This window comes from Chelonoidis abingdonii, chromosome 6 (genome assembly GCF_003597395.2).
Source record: "Chelonoidis abingdonii isolate Lonesome George chromosome 6, CheloAbing_2.0, whole genome shotgun sequence".
In the NCBI taxonomy this organism is placed as follows: Eukaryota; Metazoa; Chordata; order Testudines; family Testudinidae; genus Chelonoidis; species Chelonoidis abingdonii.
Genome location: NC_133774.1, coordinates 4,499,026 through 4,521,370, shown reverse-complemented (window position 1 = coordinate 4,521,370; position 22,345 = coordinate 4,499,026). Strand labels below are relative to the sequence as shown.

At 52.2% G+C, this 22,345-nt stretch overlaps 1 protein-coding gene across 1 annotated transcript in view; it reads right to left on the bottom strand.

Moving 5' to 3' along the window:
• Window positions 1-22,345, bottom strand: part of CNTFR (ciliary neurotrophic factor receptor) — a 470,837-nt gene that overhangs the window by 199,072 nt on the left and 249,420 nt on the right. Inside the window, exon 3 of the mRNA XM_032780890.2 lies at window positions 8,904-8,985. Coding sequence (XP_032636781.1) covers window positions 8,904-8,985 — 82 coding nt within the window. The remainder of the gene's footprint in view (window positions 1-8,903; window positions 8,986-22,345) is intronic.

Genomic DNA, 22,345 nt, shown 5'->3' with positions numbered 1-22,345 from the left:
CCAGTGCCCCATTGTGCTGTGTGCTAGGTGTACTGTACACACGCACGCGCGCACACACACACACAGAGTCTCTGAGGAAGTGTTGCTCCCCCCCCACCCCCCGAACCATGGTGCACAGAGATGAAATGAATTGCCCAAGGTCCAAGCGTCACTCCATGTGAACTGAACGCACGTCTCAAGTCCCAGGCCAGAGCCTTAACCACAAGTCCGCCTTTCCTGCCTGAGAGACCTGCTGTGATGGTTGCCAGCAATAGCAGGGTAGTGGACTCAATGACCTATACCCTGTGTTCTATGGGACCCAATATATTGAGCTGACTAGGAGCTGTGGGTACTCAACACCCCTGGAAAACAAGCCAACATACTTAGAGGTCTCCTCACCGCACACTTTCTACTCTGTTCAGCTCTTCCTCTGAAAGACATGAGATTCCTGTCCTGAAGGGCTCGTGTGTCTGTCCGGCCTCAGGGAGAAAAGTCTATTATTCAGTACTGGAGAGACAGTGGATGCACATGGGCCTGCGGGCTTCTGACTACCCTTGAAATATGCGTGTGTGTTTGTGCAAAGGCAGGTACCTTGCAGCTGCTTTAAATAAAGGCACCACGACAGCCATGAAAGCCGGCACTCCAGATCCAGGCAGCACCTCTGCCTTTCCTCAGCCTCAGCAGCCCTTTCGTGCGGCTGGTTCAGGCAACACCACACGCAACATTCTCTGCCAAGACAAGAGCTGGACTAACGGGGAAGTTCAGCCCTGCACAGAGAAGCCAGCATGAGGTTTGGCCAGTACCTGCCCCCTAAGATCACGGCAGGTCCCAGGATTGCTGTGGCACATCACTACATGCTGTCCAGAAGGAATTTGCAAATTCCACTGCCTGGTTCGATTTGATCCATGTTTGCGGGGCCATTTCCCGGTTCCTCCATGCAGGTGGACCAGTCTTTGTTTGCTCAGGTGCCTGGGAGAAGCTCTGTCTTGTTGCGAATACAGGTATGAGTGCCCCAGCTATGCACTCGCTGCCCTGTCCACCCCATCCCCAGGGTGGGGTGAAGTGTGAGGAGACATCTCCAGCAAGTGCTCAGCCTCAGAGCTTGGAGGAGGGTGTTTGCTGTGGAGCAGGTGGGGAAAATCAGCACCAGGCCACAAGAACCTTCCGGAGCCACTTCTCTGCTCCGGGCTGGGCCACGTGTGGGTTCCCAGCGCCAGCGAGCCCAGCTGCACCAGTAATGACCATGCTAACTGGTAGCATGATGCAAAATGGAGGCTGGTGGATTCAATCCATGCCCAATGCAGCCAAGGGAAAGACTGAGCATTGTTCTTTACAGCCTGCCACTCCACAGCACCTCAGCACTCGAGCCAGGAGATGAACCGTGCAGGGATCTGAACACAGCGTTTGCAAACCCCATCACCGTGCAGTTACATGGCAGAAGAAAACTAGATGTACAGGCAGCCATAAGGCCAATCAATCTGGCCTCTTTCCTTCTCTCTCCCCCTCAGGAAGGGACCCAGCTCCTTTACAATCTGGGCTGCGCATGCATAACCAAGAATCACGCTCTCTCCCGTGCAGAAGAGACTGGAAAAGGCCATGGCTAGACGAGGAGCTCTTTGCTAGCATAGCTCTACTTGTCCAGCAAAGCACTGCTCACGCAGACTCAGTCTACACCAGCAAAGCTGCGCTTTTGCCAGCACAGCTTATTCCAACCCCCAGAGCAAAACAAGCGCTAATGGTAAAAACACACTTCTGCTGCTCTAACTCCATCTGCACTAGGCTCAGCTGCTTCGGTCACAAATCACATCCCTAAATGAGGGATGCAGCTATGCCGGGAAAAGTCTGTGGTGTGAACCTGGCCTGTGTGACTTCAACTGTCCGAGGCCTGTTATTTCCTATCATCATCTCCCTGAAACTGTCTCTCCCTCAGAGTCAGTTCACTGCTACTAGTCATCCAACCGGCGGACAAAAATCATACCCTGGGGACTTAAGCAGCCAACCCCAGAGCTCAAAATCCCCCAGGCCTAGCTAGCTTGATAAAAACTACTCAAAGAATGACAAATTTCCAGTATATTGTTGAGAGAGACAAGGCGGGGGTGAGGTAATGTCTTTTACTGGGCCAAAGAGTTCTCTGTACAGTTACGGAAGCTGGTCTCTTTCACCTACAGAAGTTGACCCAATAAAAGAGATCACTTCACCCGCCTTGTCTCTCTCGTACATTGGGACCAACATGGCGACACCACCACTGCAAACGCAACATTTTTGGAATTCAACATGGCTTCCCTGGCAGAAAATAAAGGCAAAGCCTTTACTCATTGTGATTAGCTCATCCAGGGCTAGCAGATCCCCCACACTCTGATTAGCCAACCCCAAGAGGAGTGGCCAGAGTTACAGGAGAGCTCCTTCTCTCCCAGTCCAGGGAGGGGTAGTGACAGAAATAACTAGGAAGGTTGGCTACTCATTGGGCAGGCAATTTCCATCACCTTGCTGTGCATTCTGAAGGCTGCTCGCAGGCTAATGACTTTGTCTTGGCTGGAACGTGGTCAGCATTTTTAACAAGGTGTATGCAAACGGGCACTCCCGGGAGATTTTGTAGCAGAACAGATTGCAAAAGATTACCAGGAGGGCTGGAGAGAGAGAGCAAGCGAGAAAGAGAATAAATAAAATCAAATCTCTCTCTCTCCCCCAGTTGAAGAATGATTGGGGTTAATTGCTCATTGCTGGTTAGTAAGCTGAGAGATAGCAGCTTGTTTCTGCATCAATAAACGAACCTCAGATACTCCGGCCTCAGAAGTTCATTCATTTCAAGAGACTTTTATCTCTTTATGGTCTCTCCAAAGTGAAAACATAATTACTGTTTAAACGTGAGTTAATTCAGCAGGGTGAGGATCAATAAAGCAGAATTACTCCTTTCAAACAGAGAAATCACAAGACGGGACAGATGTGTACGTAACTAGGGGATAGCTGAATGATAGGGGAAGGGAGAACATGTGGCTTCGGGTGGGGCATTCCAGGTCTGCGGTATTTTTGTAGTTCAGGATGTTATAGTTGATTGAGGCATTCATATACTCAGTCCTAGAGTTTGGCATGGCCACCCACCACCATAGTACCTGGGCGCCTTCCATGTTAAAGAGATTGACAACTGCAAATTCCCCGGTGCAACTTCAGACAGCTCCATGATCTTAGATTCATGGATTCCAAGGCCAGAGGGGACCATGGTGATCATCCAGTCTGACCTCCTGTATGACACAGGCCAGAGGCCTGCCTCACACTAAGTCCTAGAGCTGAGCTTTTAGAAAAACATCCACTATCGATTTAAAAAATGTCAGTGATGGAGAATCCACCAGGACCCTCGGCCTCTCTTTGCCAGATACAGAAAGCTCTGGTTGGGATTGGGTGTTCTTTTCTTTGGAGTGAGGGGATGGGGGAAAAGGGGAGTACCCAATGGGGTGAATGTCATTCCGGTCAGGATGGGGGTCAGGATAGACTCCTTGTATCTGTAAAAGTTGCATAAGTCATGTTGGGCAGCATTATATATACCCTGTTCTGTCCCCCCGCCGCCCTCCGCAATGTAATGTACCTACATAGGAAAACAGCAAACTAACAATATCCCAGAGACACAGAGAAAGAACACAAGGAAGAAAATCCAAGAAGAAAATGAAGTCGCATAGTCTAACAGACAGACTGGGGCTCAGGACTCTTGGGTTCTAGGGCTGGTTTGGACACTGATTGGCTGAGAAACAAGCCACTCCATGCCTCTATTCCCCTTCCATGTTCAGACTGGCACTGTCTCCTGGAAGTGCCACTAATTCCTATAGCCTCCAGGGATTACATAATCTCCCAGGAAGCGGCTCCTTGATTTGGCCGCTCCCCAGCCAGAAGGTGCGAGGGGCACCCACACGGTTACACCATTAGCTCTGGGGTCCCCTTTCCCACCTACATATATGCCTCGCAGGTCCATCGCAGGCATCACCACCAGCGCTGTGAGTGTGTCAGTCCACGGAGTCCTGACAACACACGGGCAGAGGTGCAAAGCTACTGCTTCATCTACAAACGAACGCCCCAGGCTCCTAGATACTGCAGAACCTCTGTGGGCCTGCAGAGGGCTCTGGACCCTCACTTGGTCACCTAGTGCATTGCAAACTTTTGCTCCTCTCCGTCTCGGTTATTTATAGGATTTCTGTGGGACTCCTTATGTTTCCACCCACAAGTTTGTTGCTAACAAGTGCAAGGCCTGATGCTTAGACAGCACAGGGCTGGGTGCATTAGAACGACCATTGAAGAGAGTCAGGGGCTGTGCACCGCATGGGTGAAAAAGAGCAAATGTGTACACAGTGTCAAAGTGTGTGTGCAACACTGAGGCAGCGTGTGCGTGCGAGGGCAAGCGTGTGAGCAAACAGGAGGAGGAACGCACTTGCGTGTGAGAGAGAATCCAGAGCCAGCTCTGCATGCCGCCCAGCTCGGCCTCGTTAATCCTTTTTCCATCTCCCCTCCCTGGCAGGCGAGAGCTGGAACAAGTCAGACCGAAATAAACCAGTATTCTTTGCTGTAATTGTGCGTGTTTCGCTCCCTCCCTTAAACTGGCAGAGGGAGGGTTTGTTCCAGCCGCTAGAGCTCCTGACAGCTGGTTAAAATTCACTCCTGGGCAGAGACTGGCCGAACAGAAATCCTTCCCCTAACCCCACATGGTCTGCTTCCACCCCAGAGCTCTGGTAGCCTGGAACTTCCCCCATGTGTACCTCGCTGCCTCGCCTGGCCCTCCGCTCCCCTCCCCCAGCCCCGGTGACCCTCCACCCTCCTTGGGCTCTTCCCTACCACCAAGCCTGCATGGTCCACCCCAAGAGTAGGCAAGACACCAAACTGCGCAGGGTGGCATCTGTGCCAAAGTCTCGCCTCTCAGTCTGAAGAAGCAGGTTTGCATGGGAGCCTGGCAGTTCCATACTTCCTCTGCCCCGATCTGCCTCACCCCAAGTCCCTGCCTTCTTACCCAGTAAAACCACCCTGGCGTTGTTGCTAGGCTGCGGAGGTAGATTTCAGACCCAAAAGGGACCCTTCTGACCATTCTGACCTCCTGCATAGCACCTCCCCCAGCGATTCCTGCATCCGGTCCAGCCACTTGTGGAAAGAGATATCAGACTCCAAGTGCTGGAGAATTCACCGCCTCGCGTGCTGCCGAGCCATTCCAGTGCTTAGCTACCCTCACTGCTAAACACTTCCCTCTTTTTCCCCGTTTGAACTTGGCTGATTTAAGCTCTCAGCCACTGGATCCCATCCTGCCGTTGTCTGCTAAATTAAAGACCCCTCCAAGGCAAGAACGGGGGTCCGTCCACAGGCCCTCTGCGGTATCACCCGGGGAGGGGGTTGGGGGTGAAAGTCTTTCTGAGAAAGGGAGCGTGCTGCTGTGCTAATCCCTTCCCTGCAGGATTTCGGATGGGGGATGTGAAGGATACAGGATGCTACAGCGGCAGCTCCGTTTACGGGATCACTTTTAATCCAGGGTGGACACACTGGAATGGCGTCTCTAAGCCAAGCTTGTGTCCTGCCTGGTAAGCAACGGTCACTATGTGGAGGGATCTCTCCTCCAACAGGCTGACATGATTGTTTTGTCACCAGGTCGTCAGGCTGTTATTGTGCTGCGTGTGCAGGACTCTATCTCTGCCTGTGCAATCGGGTTGGCTGCTCCACCATCCACCCACCTCGCTGTGTGTGACACCCTGCCCCAGCTGCGTGCCTGCCCTTGGAGCACTCCGGCCGTTGCAAGGGCACTAGAGGACACAGCTGCCCAGGTTTTCCTGGCATGCACCAATACACACATGTTCTAGCAGCATCGTCAGCGCAGTCACACACGCATTGCTGACCGGACACATGGCTGTGATTGTGATAAAAGCCACGTTTGTTGATTCTCCTTCCCCAACCTGGATTTGAACCAGGGAATATCAGCACGAGCAGCTACCACTTGAGCTAAGGGAGCAATTCTGTTAGCTAGTAGCAGCAGTAGGCTGTTATCTTTCACGTGGCGCAGCCATTAGAGCGGGATGCAACACCTGTTGTGAGTATGTTATACAGATTGGTCTAAAAACCACGTCTTAGGCAGCAACTAGAACACCCCTTAATCACTTCACAAAAAATACTAGCACAGATACCTGACTGTGGCCCCTTGCCAGAGGGAGAGTATCATCCAGTGAGAGCAGGGCAGTCCCTGTGTCACACCCGGGGCTAAGCGGGGACTGGGAGGAGTCAAAGGCACCTGGGGACTCCAGATAAGGACAGAGCTGCTTAGCCACAACCATCTCAGGAACCTCTGGCCTCACTGTTCGGGTGCCCACATCAATTCTGGCTGCCTCAGTTTCACCCATCCTCCCCCTTCCAGTTCAAAATAAACATTGCTCAAAATCTATTTAGCTACACCATCCCACTTCTCTCAGCACTAACTGTATCCTGGGCTATCGCACACCTCAGCCTTGTGGGGAAACTGGTCAGGAGAACGGGGCCAAGCAGGAGACATTTCATATTTATATATTTAGGGCCAGACTTTGCTGCCCTTTAGTTGAGTGCTACCTTCCCATTCGAACAATCCCTCTGAAATCCATGGGGCTATTCACCCAGGGCAGTGAGTCAGGATATCAGAATCTGGCCCTTATTGATCTGTTTTCTATTTTTCTTACCATAGGCGGAACAGGTAGCCTCACCCCTACTTAAAGTTGCTCTTCTAGGCACTTCTAGGATGCTTGCTAATTGCTAGCACTGAGGAAGTCAGGCGGGGATGCTCGGCCCAGCATGGCTGTGAGCTCCCATACAGAACGGCTTGTCAGAGTCTCCTCGCTTAAGTATTTAGCACAAACGTATTCCCCCAAATGCGTCATCTGTCATTAAAGCTGAACATCCACTGATCACGTTATAAATAGGGAGGTGGCCATTGCCAAGGGCTCTCTTTGCTTTTGTGGAGTTGGGCAGCCCCGCATGCCACTTCTCCTGTTTTTTCCTTGCAGCCTAGATTCCCCCTCTGGGGATTTATTTAATAGGGTATTAAAAGGGATACTGGTGCTCTGGGAATAGCCTGCGAGGGAGAGGGATACATTGGGGCACATGGGACAGGCCTGAGGAGCTTGGGCAGGAAGGGGGGGCACCAAGGTGTGGGGGAGGATATTGGAGGATTCTGCCCAAGTTTCACTATTCAGGCTTGAGATCCGTGTCCATGGCATGGGCTGTTGAGGGGAACATCTGGATTTAGGCCTGGTTTCAGAATAGCTCTGCCTTGCTGTCCCCCAGGGCTCCCCAGCTCCCTCTCTGAGGCCTCCAGCTCCCCCAAGGCTGCAGGGTCCCCCTTGGGTTACACCCCGGGGAGCAGGACCTGCCCTCTCAGAGTGGGCTGCCAGGGAGGCCTCGGAGGCCATGGAAGCTCTGAAGGCCAGGACGCTGCCCTTCGGGAAGCAGCTGCCGCAGAGGGACAAGACGGAATGACGCGCCCACTCCACAGCGCCGGGGAGGGTCAGAGCGCAGAGGGCACACAGCTGAAACCCTCGACCCCTCGGCTACCAGGCAGCCGCACACGAAGTAGAACTGTATCCGGCACCCACAGCACCTGCTGTGCATATTCAGGGGCCTTGAATTGCTGTGTGATGCCAGCTGCCTGGGGTCACAGAGACAGAGACCGAAGAGACCCACCTAAGGAAGTGTAAGGATACCGGATCCCGATCAACATTCACAGAGTCCTTTAACTCTTAACAGCCACCCAGCCAAGGTGTGCATCAGGCCCCCTTTGCCATCATATCTGTGCCCCACACAGTTTGTAGTGTCACACAACACCCCTGTGAGCTAGGGAGTGCCATGGTCCTTATTTTACAGCTGGGAAACCGAGGCAGCAACTGACTGAGTGACTTGCTCATGGTCACCCATGAAGTCTATCGCAGAGCAGGGAGCACTCTCACCACTGAGCCAGCCTTCCTCCTGTCTGGCAGCCCAAGACACATGGTTGAGCAGGCCTGATTCCATCCAGAGGGGTCAGGGGTGCACACTCCCAGCCACCCACCCCCCCAATCACAAAGCTGCAGCTCTCCAAAGAAGCAAGATGGACAGGGCTGCAGGCTGGCCTACTATCCCTCACGAGGTATTTTCACACCGTCCTTTTGGGGCGTGGAGAAGCACCCCCGCCCGCCCCTCCAGGTTGCAGCCCTGCCTGCCCTGCTGACTCCATGGCAGAGTGAGTTTGGGGAATGATGCACTCAGCCAAGATGAAATCCCAGGACTGATAGCCACCCTTCCTCAGCAGCCAGGACCACACAAAGCAGCTGGGGTCCCCTGGGAGATCTGGCCCCATCATTCTCCTGGTTACAGCTGTGCCCGGGGAATTGCACCGGGGACTCGGGCTCTGCCTGCTGCTGTCGTGACTCGCACATTCCCAGCGATGCCCTGCTCTCTCTAGAATGGAAACAGGCCCTGTTTATCTCAGCCACTGGTGATAGGGACTCAGCAGAAAACGACTCTGGGCATCACAGCAAGGGACAATGGGTGCATTCAGGTATGACTGGCCATGGATCACCCCGGCACTCCCACGGGGTACTCTCAAAGGCTGCAGGTAGTATGCACAGAGGTAGGTGGTGGGGATACTCTGCGTCCCTGCACTGGTCCATTATGGTCACCCCCTTCCATTCACAAGTGCCACCTCTATAGCAGGTGACGAACGCAGGGCTCATGGCCCAGTGCATGGCCGGGCACTGTCCTCCTAAACGCAGCGGGGTGCGGAGGAGAGGACATGAAGGGAGATGATACACACAGCCGGATACAGACACTGGAGATGGAGCACACAGATCGGCTCGGGAGATAAGAGGCAGAGGGCTACGAGAGATACATGATAAACAGGTCCTACGCTCTCGCAGAGACAGAATTCTTTGCGGGCTGGGGAGGGGGAGCTGTGATTCACTTACCCAGCTGGCTGTGCTTCTGAGCGTACACCATCACCACGGCAGCGAGCACCATGCAGCAGGCTGACGGGACAGGATTGGCCATCTGTGGAAGCAAACGAGAGGGATGGGTCATGGTTTGTCCATCGGGTGAGAGCGCTCTGTACTCAGAGGAGAAACTCAACCCCCAGGAGTTGGCACTAAAGCCATGCACCGGCATCTGGCGAGGGGGCGCTGGGTAGCTGGTGGCACTGTGTTGCTGAGAAGGAATGTCACTGAGGTGGTCCTAAATAGCCTGTGCGACTTTCCACTAGAGTGAGGGTGTGAGCTCTGGGCCCTGCCCACTGTTACTTTGGAGTAACTCCTGCGGCCGTTGATGGGAACAGCCCTGGTGTAGCTGAGAGCAGAACTGAGCACTTAGAAATACCCCTTACGCATTCCTATGGGCATGTTATTTTCCCCATCCTCTTCTAAGCTCCAACATCCCACCCCCCCCAAAACAACCCCGTTGGGCGGTGTTGCTGTGCATTGTTAAGCAGCTGCAGCACTCCACACCAGAGGTAGATGCCTCTGAATGGCATGGCAGACAAACATCAGAACAGCCACACTGGGTCAGACAAAAGGCCCATCTAGCCCCGTATCCTGTCTTCTGACAGTGGCTGGTGCCAGGTGCCCCAGAGGGAATAAACAGAACAGGGCAATTGTCGAGTGATCCATCCCCTGGCATCCAGTCCCAACTTTTGGTAGTCAGAGATTTAGGGATACTCAGAGCGTGGGCTTCGGTCTCTGATCTTAGTAGCCACACGTTACAAACGTGCTCCCAGAGAAAGTTTGGAATCAGGTCCTATTTATGAGCCAGCTCCAACGCCCTCCACTGATTCGCCCCCGGGAGCTGCACGTGCCCAGAGGCCGGCTCTAAGACATGAGAGGAGGTGACAGAACTCTGCAGTAGCTGTTGGTATCTCATCGGAAATGGCCATAAGGCACCACAGACGGGGCGCTGGCCTGAAACCCAGGACACCTGGATTCTATTCCTGCCTCTGAACTGCTGGGTGACCCTGGGCAAGTCACTTCTCCTCCTGCCCTTGGTTTGTCTATTTAGACTGGAACCTCGTCGGGCAGGGACTGTCCCTCATGGTGGACGTGTACAGCCCAATGGGGCCCTGACCTAGGATAGGACCGCCGGGTGCTACCATACTAGAAATAATAAATAGAGACAGCGACAATCATTGCATGCCTCCTCCATGCATCTTTAAGCCCATGCTTCCCTCTGTAGTACGGATATTACTCTATTAGCCACCAGACCTGTCCAGGACACTGCACAGAAGATGGGGTGACACAAGTAAGCCAAGTGAAGCAATTATCCTGCTCGGCCAGGCTGGGGGGCTCGTCTCCATTAGTCCTGCATGTTAGGAGAGCCTCAGACACACTGCAGCGGAGAAGCAGCAAGAATCGCCCGGGGAGCAGGAGCTGGGAGGAAAGGTGAGGGCACTGGGCTACGTTCTGTCTAGGGGGGGCGGGAAGCATGAGAACCGCCTGCACATACAGACAGGGCCTTTCCCTAGGGGAGAGGGACCAGTTCCATGGAGTAGGTCCATGAGGAAGTCACGGACTAGAGGTTCAGTGGGGAGCGAGGACGTTCGGGGAGCTGGGAGAAGAGTGGTTTGGCTGAAGGAGCTCCCCAGGGCTGGCATGTGGGATTTCCCATCACTGAAGACGGCTCTGGGCTGACAGAAGGATGGGTCAGAAGTGCCCTAGCCAATCCTGCCATGATGCAGGGGCACTGATGTGACAACCCACCAGCGGCCCCGCCTGCCTCAAACAATTCTATGAGCCACCCCTCCCCTGGTGCCCCCTCGCTCCCAGCACGCCCGTTCGGCCTCATCGCAGGAGCAGCAGCCCCACTCCCCTCGCAGATCCTGTTTCCATCCCTTCCGCGCCCGAGACATGCAAGTCATCCACAGAGAGTTTTACAAGCTGCAAGTGAGTCAGTCCATGCGCTGGCTCCAGCATGCCAGGGGCACCGTGCCATTTCAGAGAGCACGTGCCCCTCCCTGCCTGCACTGCCGTTCTTCAAAAGTGTCACTTTAGCTCGCTTTGACATGCTCTGCAAAGGAGGGGGCTGGGGCCGTTGAGCTGGGAAAATGACTCAGTGCAGCTAAGGGGCTGAGACCTCTCTGGAATTGTCCCAAGGCCAGGCTGTAGGTAATCCTGCCTACACACACCCAGGCCTGCCTGCTCCACTGGCCCATAGACACGTGTATGATGCCATCATCATGGCATCTCGCCATACTATCTATACCCTGCTGTAGCAAACAGACTGAGAGGACTTTGGAAAGTTGCTTCTTTAGAGCTGTCTGCTTTGTGTTTGAGACTGTAAATGCACTTGGACAGGGACTTTCTTCTATTTGATGTGTGCGTACAGCGCCTGACACAACTGGGCGGGTTCCAGCCCTCAGGGGGAAGGGGGTTTAAGTCCTACTAGAATACAAATAGGAGGAAGGGAAGCAGCTTTCCTGGCTCAGGCGAGGAGTGAAAACGAATCTGGTGGCTCTTCCACACCCTGCCGATCATGTCAAGCAGCCAGCACACACTTTGGCACAACTGACACACTCTAAGTAGACAGGTCCTAGGGAAGGTGATGGTGGCACAGCTGGGTGCATGTGTGTAAGAAAATGTTCCCCTCCACTCCAGAGCATCCCTTCCCGCATGCATGATGCTGCTTGAGCCCCCAACATGTCCCTCTCCACAAATCAGAGCTCCTGACCAGAATAGCGGCACACCAGCAAGGACAGTGCAATTCAAGCCGCATGGCTTGGCTGGAAGGTTTGTCTTGCCTGGGATTGTGCTGAAAACAATGTGAGACAGAGCTGTGCAACCAACCACCATCCCCATTCTGGGTGCTGAAATCCTACCAGGAGCTCAGGGCAGTGGAGGGAACAGCCTGGCATCTTGCTAAATTGAGAGGACTGTTGCTGGAGACACTGGAAGGGCACCTCTCCAATCCCCCACACCAAGGTGATGAAATAGGTTTGTCTGACGGTGGGTGTTACATCACCTGTTTAGAATCCGCCCCCCTCCAGCGGCTTGCCCCCACTGCAGGCTGGAACAATTTTTATACCGGGGGTGCTGCTGACGGAAACCAGATCTTTGGAATTTTGTTTTTTTTACCACTTGAAGCCCAGGGATGCGGCAGTGACCCCAGCACCCCTAGTTCCAGCACCACCGATTGCAGGGCAGAGGTAGGGTCACCGCCAGCATGATGACCCCTCGTTATTTAACATTTCCTAGAGCTGCGTAGGTGTGAAAAACATGGTGTAGAAGAGACAGACACACAGGGATGCTGTCTAAGGGCCTCAGGGGTAGGCATTATTCCAGATTTACATCAAAGGGAGGGGAGACTCATGCCCCCATGTAGGTAATGAGGAGTGAAACGGGCGTAGGGGAAAGGCAAGGGTTAAACAGAATGATGTCATTAAAAACAGGAAGAGTCAAGGGTTGAAGACACCGGTATCCCCGTCACAGCCACGTTATAGCTGCCTGCGTCATCCCTTCTAATCCCCCAGTCCTCTGAGCAGAGAGGTAGGCACAGAAGGGTGGGGGTGTCTCTCTGCCCTAATCCCCGTGTGCCAACTCCCAGCGCTGGGCCAGGTTAGCCAAGCAAGCGCTATCCTTTGCAGGGCTGCGGAAAGCACCACTTGGAGCAAGAGCCGAGCCGGGGAGCAATTGAGATTCAGCTGCAATCTGTGCCTGCGCTGCCTCCGGCGGTAGCGCAACGACATATCACCTCCTCAGCAGGGCTGAGTCCAGCCTCCGCCTAGCCCACTGCACCTGCACGGCAGGCAGTACAGCGGGCGTCCTGGCCCAGAGAGCGGGAAGATGCAAGTGCTGCATCGAGTGAAATGTGCATGCAAAGCACCAGGCAATCCGGGAGTCTGGTTTCGTGGTTCACGCCGGGGTAGACAGCACAAACAGGGAAACTAAATTAGCCTTTTAAAATCATTGCAAACTCAGTAATGTTAGGTGCTACGTCGGCAATGCGCAGAAGGTTTGTCTTGTAACACGGAACATGCTTATAGGCTCTTTAGCCATATGGCGTCCATTTAAACTCCTAACAGGGGAGCCATAATTGGCCCAAACAGCAAAGTATATTCCACATAAAACACGCAAGCTATAGAAGCCCATCTGGACACAGCCTGGCATATCACCACCAAGCTCAAATAGAAGGATCAATGGAAAACCCGAGGAAGAGGGAATCTTGGGGGCAGGAGGTTGAAGTGCCATGAATGAGCACAGAGCTCGCTCTCCTGGGGCTCACAAACCTTTCCCTGCTGTTTAAACTCACTTCCAGCTCCTGTCCCCCGAGCAGAGCCCACTGCTCTGCTTCAGGGCCGCCCTCCCTCCCTATGAGGGATGGGAGAAGCCCCTGAAGCAGGCTGCCACCAGGTGACATCCTGCCTGCGCAGGGCACTCCAGCAGATAGTGTGCTGAGACCTTACCAAGTCCTGCTGCAGACTTACCACTCTGCAGCATCTCGCCCTGGCCAAACCCAGCACTGCAGCCCCTCCCTCCACTGGGCTACAGTGGCCTGGGTGGTGACTCGGTCACATTGAGGCTCCCAGACCTTCCAGGGTAACAATGTCCCAGCTCAAAGGAAGCAAAACTCCTCTCAGGCACCAGTCCCTGCAGATACTTCTCCCTCTCCTGAGCTCTGCAGAGCATGGCCTTCCAGGGCCTTCCCATGCCACTGCCCCTCTGGGTTTCATCCCTGGAGACTCTCCTCCTAGGCCTGCTGCAGGAGGCTCTTTCTTCCCAGCTGCCCTCTCCCTTCAAAGGCAGTCCCAAGGCAAGAGCTCCTTCCTGCAAGCCTCCCAGTGGTTCCCTTCCCAGAAACTCCCCACTACCTTACCCTCCCTATTGCCCTGCAGTCCTTCCTTTATAGGAATCACCTAACCTGCTTCTCCCCAGCTGGGTCAAATCCTTAATGACTTGATCCCTTCCAGGTGCCACAGAATTAGCTAAGTGGAAGATGCAATCCACCTGGAGGAAAAGTGGCAGGGCAGGGCCCTATATTTCTACATTGACTGACCACAGGTGCTAGTTCCGGCTCATGCAGAAATGACGACTGAGCCCTCAGAGGGTAGCTGGCAGCCAGGAGACAGGTGGTAGCAATGTCTGATGTTGGAAGATTCACTGGGCTTTATTTTCTGCTAAATTAAGATCCTTTTTTGCAGCATCAAAGTGGCTGAAAGAGAAGTCCCTGAGAATCCCTCCTGCACAGGGGCATCCTGCTCTGTGCCCTCAGACCCTGGCACAGGGGGTGGATGGAGGACATGGCCAGAGAGTGTATGGCGATTCTCTGCTTCCTGGGAGCTGGGGTAGAAAGGCAGAAGGTAGAGCGTCCCTGAGGTTGCCGTCTCTCCCCTGTGCAGCCCTGGAACACATGAAGCCCCCTTCCACTCCGTCTCTGGCCCAAGATCAAGCAGAGAGTATCTGAGAGTCAGACCCGGGTGCCAACTGTGCCTACATTCTGACAGCACATGTCCAAGGCATCCCACATTGTCTCCAAGGGATATTCAGTAAAAAACCCACATTAATTGCATCAGCTTTAAGCTCAAGGTCACATCAGCTCAGGGCCTGGTCTCAAGCACCTGCCGTGACAGTCCATTGCAGGGCGGCTGCCAAGCAGCAGCAGACACGGAAGCCGGTATGATCCAGCCACCCACACAGTGCTAAAGACTCTATTGCACAATGTGTCGTTCGGCGTCCTGTGGGGAGCTGCAACACTAAGAGGGTCACGTGCTTGTGCCAGGGGCTGGGTCCTCAGCACAGGACTGTGAGCAGAATCATTGGAACTGAGGGCATCATTTGCAGGGGAGACTTCGTTCCACTGATTTAGCCTCCTTCTCTGTTTGCCATTACGAGGGAGCGGGCTGAGACTGTCTTCCACTTACTCATTCTCCCAACAGCCTTTGAGGCTATTTATTGGCCTGGGGATGTTTCAGGGGCTGGTTCTGATGATTACACGGTCTTCAAAATGCAAACGTTATTGGTTAGTTTTAAACGCACACAACTTAGGTCACATGTTTTTGGGTTTTGTGCCCTAAATGATCTGGGAAAAGAGTAAATAGTGAGGTGGCAAAATTTGCAGATGATGCACAACTACTCAAGATAGTTAAGTCCCAGGCAGACTGCGAAGAGCTACAAAAGGATTTCACAAAACTGGGTGACTGGGCAACAAAATGGCAGATGAAATTCAGTGCTGATAACTGCAAAGTAATGCACATTGGAAACATAATCCCAACTATCTGTACAAAATGATGGGGTTTAAATTAGCTGTTACCACTCAAGAGAGATCTTGGAGAGTCCTCTAAAAACATCCACTCAATGTGCAGCGGCAGCCAAAAACGCTAACAGAATGTTGGAAATCATTAGAAAAGGGATAGATAATATGACAGAAAATATCACATTGCCTCTATATAAATCCATGGTACTCCCACATCTTGAATATCGCATGCAGATGTGGTAGCCCCATCTCAAAAAAGATCTATCGGAATTGGAAAAGGCACAGAAAAGGGCAACAAAAATGATCAGGGGTTTGGAATAGCTTCCATATGAGGAGAGATTAATAAGACTGGGACTTTTCAGCTTGGAAAGACATGGCCTTGTGGGGGGGGGGGGATATGACGAGTCTATAACATCATGATGGTGGCAAGTAAATAGGGAAGTGGTTATTTACTCCTCTCATAACACAAGAATTAATGTGTCACCAAGGGAAATGATAGTGCAGGTTTACAAAACAAACAAGGGAGTAGTTCTACAACCAGTAACGCTGTGGAACCCTTGCAGAGTGTGTTATGACGAGGCCAAGACTATAACAGGTTCAAAGAATCTAGCATGGAAATTATGGAAGATAGGTGTAATCAGTGGCTTTTAGCCAGGAGCGAGCGATGGCTGTCTAGCTCTGTTTGCAGAAGCTGGGCAATAGGCGACCGGATTGGATCTACTTATGATTCCCTGTTTGTTCTTCCTTTCTGAGACCTGGCATTGGCCACTGTCGGCAGACAGGATACTGGGCTAGATGGACCATTGGTCTGACCCATTATGGCCGTTCTTATGTTCTTAATTGGATGAGCTTAATTCTTAGTGTTGGATTTCGGAGGTAGGATTCCCATGGTTTATCAATTTAAAAGTCACTTGCCATTCCTATTCTCTGACACTCACTACGAACTGGCTCCTCCCACAAATGTGCCTGCCAGTGACCTCAGTTCTAGAACAGGGATCTCAAAAGTATTCAAAGTGTCCACCCCATCTTCAAGAGAGAGCATCTCATTGCACCTCCCGCCATTTGCCAACCTCCAGTCTCCACCTCTCCTCCCATTGGACAGCACCCAGCACCACTTCCCTTTTCACTGGGGTCAGCTTCACCCCACCCCACCCTTCACCACGCCCCGGCCTTCCCCTGCCTTCCCATCGGCAGTTGTGTAGCAGCATGGTAGCTACCAGCAATTGCCTCTGGGAGAAGAAACCTACATTTAATGCATTTGTAGCTACTTGGAATGTGATTTAGCAGCTGGAGGAAGGAGGCGCATTCCGCAGCGTGTGAGCAGCCAGCAGCCAGGGAACCTCCATGCTAGACTCCGGTGGGTGGCTGCTTTTGCTTCCGCATGAGACTACAGACAGCGGGTTTATTGTTCAGGCGTTTCACCTGCAGTGATGAGAACAACTGGACTCCAGCTCGTGCGTCCTGGTAGCACTTTACACTGACAAAGCACTCTGCACACATGAATCTGCCCTAACCAACTCAGCAATGGCACAGCTCCCATACTGCAGCAAGAGTGTAGTGAAGCCATGGCCATCGTGCTGGGCCTTGATGGGACTCAAAAAGGGGAATTCAGATCTGTCCTGGATCCCCCTGCCTCCTAGTGAGCACCGTTTGGGCGAGCCCTGCATAGCAGCTGCGAGTGATACCGCAGGCAGAGGGAGATGCAGGGGCTAGGCTCAGGACTGTGGATGCGCGAGGGTTGCTGCTTTGCACGGATCTTCTCTTGTGGCGACCACACACATCTGCTGTGCCCCAGCACAGCAGCTGGGCACACAGTGATTGTGCATCCCTACGCTCCTGTCACCCTGGATGAATTTGGAAGGGAAAAGGGTATGGGCTGAGCACAGAGCAGAAACAATGGGAAGGTCTCTCCCCTGAAGGATAAGCTTGGCCAGGGATGTGGCCCGCAGCCTGAGGAGGTGCGAGGTGTGGGACAGAGAAGGCCAATTCCAATGTAGAGCACGGCTTTGTAAAGAGCAGCATGGGCCTGGCAGGATCAGATCAGACTATTGGGTTGACAGAACAAGGAGCAATGATCTCAAGTTGCAGTGGGGGAGGTTTAGGTTGGATATTAGGAAACACTATTTCCCTACGAGGGTGGTGAAGCACTGGAATGGGTTCCCTAGGGAGGTGGTGGAATCTCCTTCCTTAGAGGTTTTTAAGATCAGGCTTGACGAAGCCCTGGCTGGGATGATTTAGTTGGGGTTGGTCCTGCTTTGAGCAGGGGGTGGGACTAGATGGCCTCCTGAGGTCCCTTCCAACTCTCATGTTCTATGATTCTATGATCTATTCTGGTATCCTGCAGCCAGCAGGCACCACAGCCAGATGCATAGGAAAAACCATGACTCTGCCAAATCCATCTAATTGTGGAGAGAGAGAGAGAGAGAGAGAGAGAGTGTGTGTGTGTGTGTGTGTCCCTTCTGACCTCTGCAGCTACAACCCTGTGCCCTGAAGCATAAACTCCCCTTATGTTAACTCACATCACTACCAGCTGGTCGCCCCGCGAGCCAACCCTTCTCTGCTGCCCATTCCACAAGGCAAACCCATATGCTCCACTGCTACTCCCCAGCCACTCAGCCATTCAAAATCACTACTCTTACTCCTGCTATGACCCTGGGGCCTAGCAGTCCCCCTGGGGCCCCAAAGAGCTGACAACTGAAATAAACAAGACAGACTAAGGGTAGGAGGAAAAGACAAATGACCATCCCCATTTTACAGATGGGGAAACTGAAGCCCAGAAAGTTTAAGTGACTTACCCAAGGCCATACAGGGAGTCTACGAAACAGCCTGGAGTTAAGCTGAGCTTTCCTGAGTCCCAGCCAGCCCTTAACCACACAGCCACCCTTCCTCTCTATACGCCTGTGTTGAAGCCATCCGTTGTTTTCAGTACTACAGCTGGCTGGAAAATATGGGGGTTTTCCTGCAGAAGATTTTGATAAAAATGATTATTTTTCATGTTTGTCAAAATTTTCTATGGAAAATGTTGATTTTTTTTAGCTCACTGTTTTGGCTGAAACCCCAAAACTTTCTAAATTTTGAGCATCTGGTTTTTTGACACTCTATGAAAATGTTTCATGGAAAACAGACTATTTACATACACCCACGCCCACACACATGCATTTTTGTTGAAAACCCTATTTTCTGTCCAAAAATAAAAGAGATGGATACTTTTCTGCCATGCTGAGTAAGTGCTCTCTTGGGGGCAGCAGCAAAAGGAGAATCACCTCGAAGCCTCTCTCTCAGCTCACGTGTTTTAAATAGAGCTTCTATGTTTGCCGGTCGTGATGTGTTGGTTTGTATTTGTAAGTATCAGTTATTACTAAATGCTGCATTTTTTTTGTAAATATTGTTAGTAGATATTTAGGCATTGTGTGTTTTAGGTTTTGTTAACTCTATTAGCTAATCATAAGCTGCCTCCCTTACCCTTGTAACCATCTCCAAAAAAATTTTAGTTGTGTGTGTGTGTGTCTGCAGTTTGCCTCGTGACCCATACTCCCCTTGCATCTCTTACCTATATAGTCTGTTGCCACGTGCAGCCTGGTAAATAACAGGCCTGCATTTTCTTTTGCCCCTGCGAATACGTGGCAATCTACAGAGAACATCTCTAGGTCTGGACGGTCACGTTGGAGACACCTCTAAAGGTTCAGAAAGACCCGTGGCTGAACCTCCTGAGACCAGAGATCTGATAGGAAATATCACAAGAGCAGCTTTCCTGGTGATATTTCTGCTACTTTAAGATTTGTTGTCCAGGCTGGAAATAACACAAAAAGAGCATCCCCCCAAAAATTTTAGATGAAGCTGAAAAAATTAGGAAACTGGAAATATTAACTAAGGTTTTCTCAAACCTCCAGAATTTATCTCCAGTTTTTGGGAAGCTTAGAGCCAGTTCTGACCTGAACGAGCCCACCCATCTATAGCAGTGATTCCCCCAGACCCTGGAATACAAGCTTGGCTGCTTCCTTCCCTGACCCAATGCCCCTCAGAGCCCCACCTGTACAGCGGGGCACTCTGGCTGCAGCAACCCTTGCTGACCCTGCCCTGCCCGAGTACAACCAAATCTCTGGGGTGGAGAGCATTACCTATTTGAATGCCCTGTGCTCTGCACATCAGGATTGTTTCTCTTCAGCGTCTTCCCGGACCTGAAGGGTTGGTGGGAAGGCAAAGAAAATCCCCAGCGCGAGAAGGACGGAACACGTACGAACTTGCTGAGCCAGCCGGCACGCCGGTACGCAGCCCCCCAGGAGCTAGGGAGAGCAAACTCAGCCTGCTGCACGCCCTGCTCGCTCTTCTAGGTGTCAGACACACAGTGGGGGAGGAGCGCGTTCTCGCCGGCAGCAATGACAGGAACCAGCGGCGTGCCCCGTCTTGGGGCATCGTTATCTTGGGTACAATGGCCAGGAGCCCCAAGCAGCAGCCCCAGCTGCCCTCCACTGAACCTGCTCCTCAAAGAGGAGGCTCCTGGCAAATGGTTCCTTAATTCAACTCAAATAAGGTTCCAATCTCTCTCTTGGTGACACTTCGGAGGTTTATAGACTCCAAAGCCAGAAGGAATCATTGTGGATTTCCAAGCTACAGACTCTCACCCAGGCAGTCTGCATTTCTGGGTCTCGTGATTCACTCTGGAGATGTGCCTCACGTCCCGTGGGGCACTCGGTCTAACCCAAGCATATTTCAGCTTATTTTAAATCTCTCAGGAATGGGCCATTTACACATGGCTTTGCACCGGATTAACTAAACTGGTGCAAGTTTTTTGGAGGCAAGGCCCTGGATTGCTTCTTTAAGCAGGGGGAAGCTGCTGATGGGGCAAGTGGAGAAGAAGAAGATGGAGCTCAGCTACCAGGGTGATGGGTGCAGGAGAACAGGACAGAATAGAGTGCGGAGAGGATTCGGCAGGAGGTGAGTGAGACAAGATCAAAGATCCAGCCAGAAGGTGGAATGCCACTTTATCTATTGAATGAACAGGGCAGATGTCCTGCCCGGAGATCTAATCGTGGCCAAATGTCAGATCCCATGCAAATTCGTACTAGGGACTGAACTGGGGCCACCATCTCCTTTAGCAAAGGCCACTAAAATAGCTCGCAGATGGTAAGATGTGGCACTCGGAGGACTGGCTTGGTGACTTAGGAATGAAAGTCTCCATGACCCATTCTCCTTCCCCCAGTGCACAGAGCTTCCTCTCATCCAACAGCACTGCAAAGGATCTAGTCTCTGACTACCGTCCATATCATAGGACCTTTCCTAGACATTGGCTCATCCCTGGTCTCTGGTCACCAGCATATCAGCTCTTTCCTTCGTCTCCAGCTCCAACCACCTCTCAAGCTGTTTCTTTTGGGTGCTTCTGGAGACCTGTGAGTACTGGAAAGATGGACAAGGAGGAGCTGCTAAGAGCACAACTCCCCAGGCTGTGCTGTACTAGTGATGGCCACACTGGGTCCATCTAGCCCAGAGGGAACGAACAGCACTGACCAGCCAGTGGAGAAACCATCTCAAACCTGCTCTGCACCAGCTTGGCTCAGACCATTCCTTCCGTCTCTGACGCTCTTCGTTGTGAATGCTGGAGCCAGCTTGGGAGCCACAAGCCCTCATGGCGCAGTGCTCGGAATGCCAAATATCTATGCAAAACTGCCCGGAGCAGAATAGAACATCCCAATCTCATCGCTGTCACTCAACCGCTGTGCACTGTGTTCTTCGCCCCGTCAGCAAAAAGAAGGAAGGGGCACGAGTGTGCAAACAGAGGGCAACAGATGGAAAGGAGGGGGGGAGGGGAAGCTGTCTTTGGGAACCCCAAACTATCCAGTGTCATCTGTAGACCTCTAAAATCTGCAGAGACACCCCAGGCTGGAAAGGGGGGAATAAAACCCTTGCCTGTTACCTTCTTATACAGAAGCCCCGACATGTCCCTCACAATAGGCCTAAAGGAGACCTAGCAGAGTCCTTGTCAGTCTTAAACCTCATTTTGTTGCTTAAAAGGAGAGAAAAGATGGGAATTATCGTCTTCCTAATACGTGCTTCAGAAAGTCTTACCTGCGGGGTCAGAGATGCTTACACTTGAAAGGGCTCCTTTAATCTCATTTAAACACCCACTGTCAGCACAACAATTAGAGCCGGCCTCCTAGACGGCTCTCGCCCAGAGGATTACAACGGCCAGCTGGAATTAACACACCTGCTGCTTTCTCAGGTGCCCCCCACCCATACACATACTTCTACCTCTTCTCCTTTAGAATGCGGGGTTGTTTTAAACGACAGGAGGGGAGGTGTCTAAGCAATGGTTGCAAGTAAAAGAGGTGAGTCCTCAGATTCTTATGTGTATTGCAGAAAGACCAAGAGATCCCAGCCAAAAGCAGGCACAACTCTACTGGATCCTGCCCCAAAAAGCTTACAGTCTAAACAGACAAGATGGACAGAGCGGAAGAGACTTGTTCCAGGTAATGCAGCAGATGTGGGGTGGTGGTGGTGAGAGCCAGGACTAGAACCCAGCTCTCTCGACTCTCAGTCCCATGCTCTACCCTCTGGACCATGCTACCTTATTTTAAGCAAATCAAGCTTTGACCCAGGGCCCTTCCAAGACAAAAGAGGGCGAGGGCACTTGAGCTTGCGGAGGTCTGACGTGGGTAGGAATGCTGCACCCAGGCATCGAATGCTGGCTGAGAGACTGAAAAGTCAGGCTGTTTTTCAGGGAAAGGGGAGGGGAAGGATGTCCTTTTGGATGAAACTTTATAGAAGCTTCCACAGGCCCACAGATGGATTTTGGAGAAAAAGTTTGGCTAGCTCTGTTAAGCTGTTTGGAGTAAAACACTAGCCTGGGCTTTAAGAGTCCTAGATTCAGTTCCTGACTCTGCCACAGGCTTCCTGTGTGACCTTGGGCAAATCAATTCACCTCTGGACCTCAGGTCCCCATTTGCAAAATTTAGATTGTCAGTTCTTCAGGGTAAGGGCTGGCTGTTGCTCTTTGTTTTGTACAGCTCCTAGTGCAATGGGGCCTGGTCTGGGTTGGTGCCTCCCAGTTAAATGGTCATTGAAATAACAACACTACCACATAGGAGAAGTTCTGGAATTGTCCAAAGTTCTAGTTAATAATTTGGAGAGAGGAAGAGCTACAAGAATGATTAAAGGCTTAGAAAACCAGCCTTCTAGCGATAGA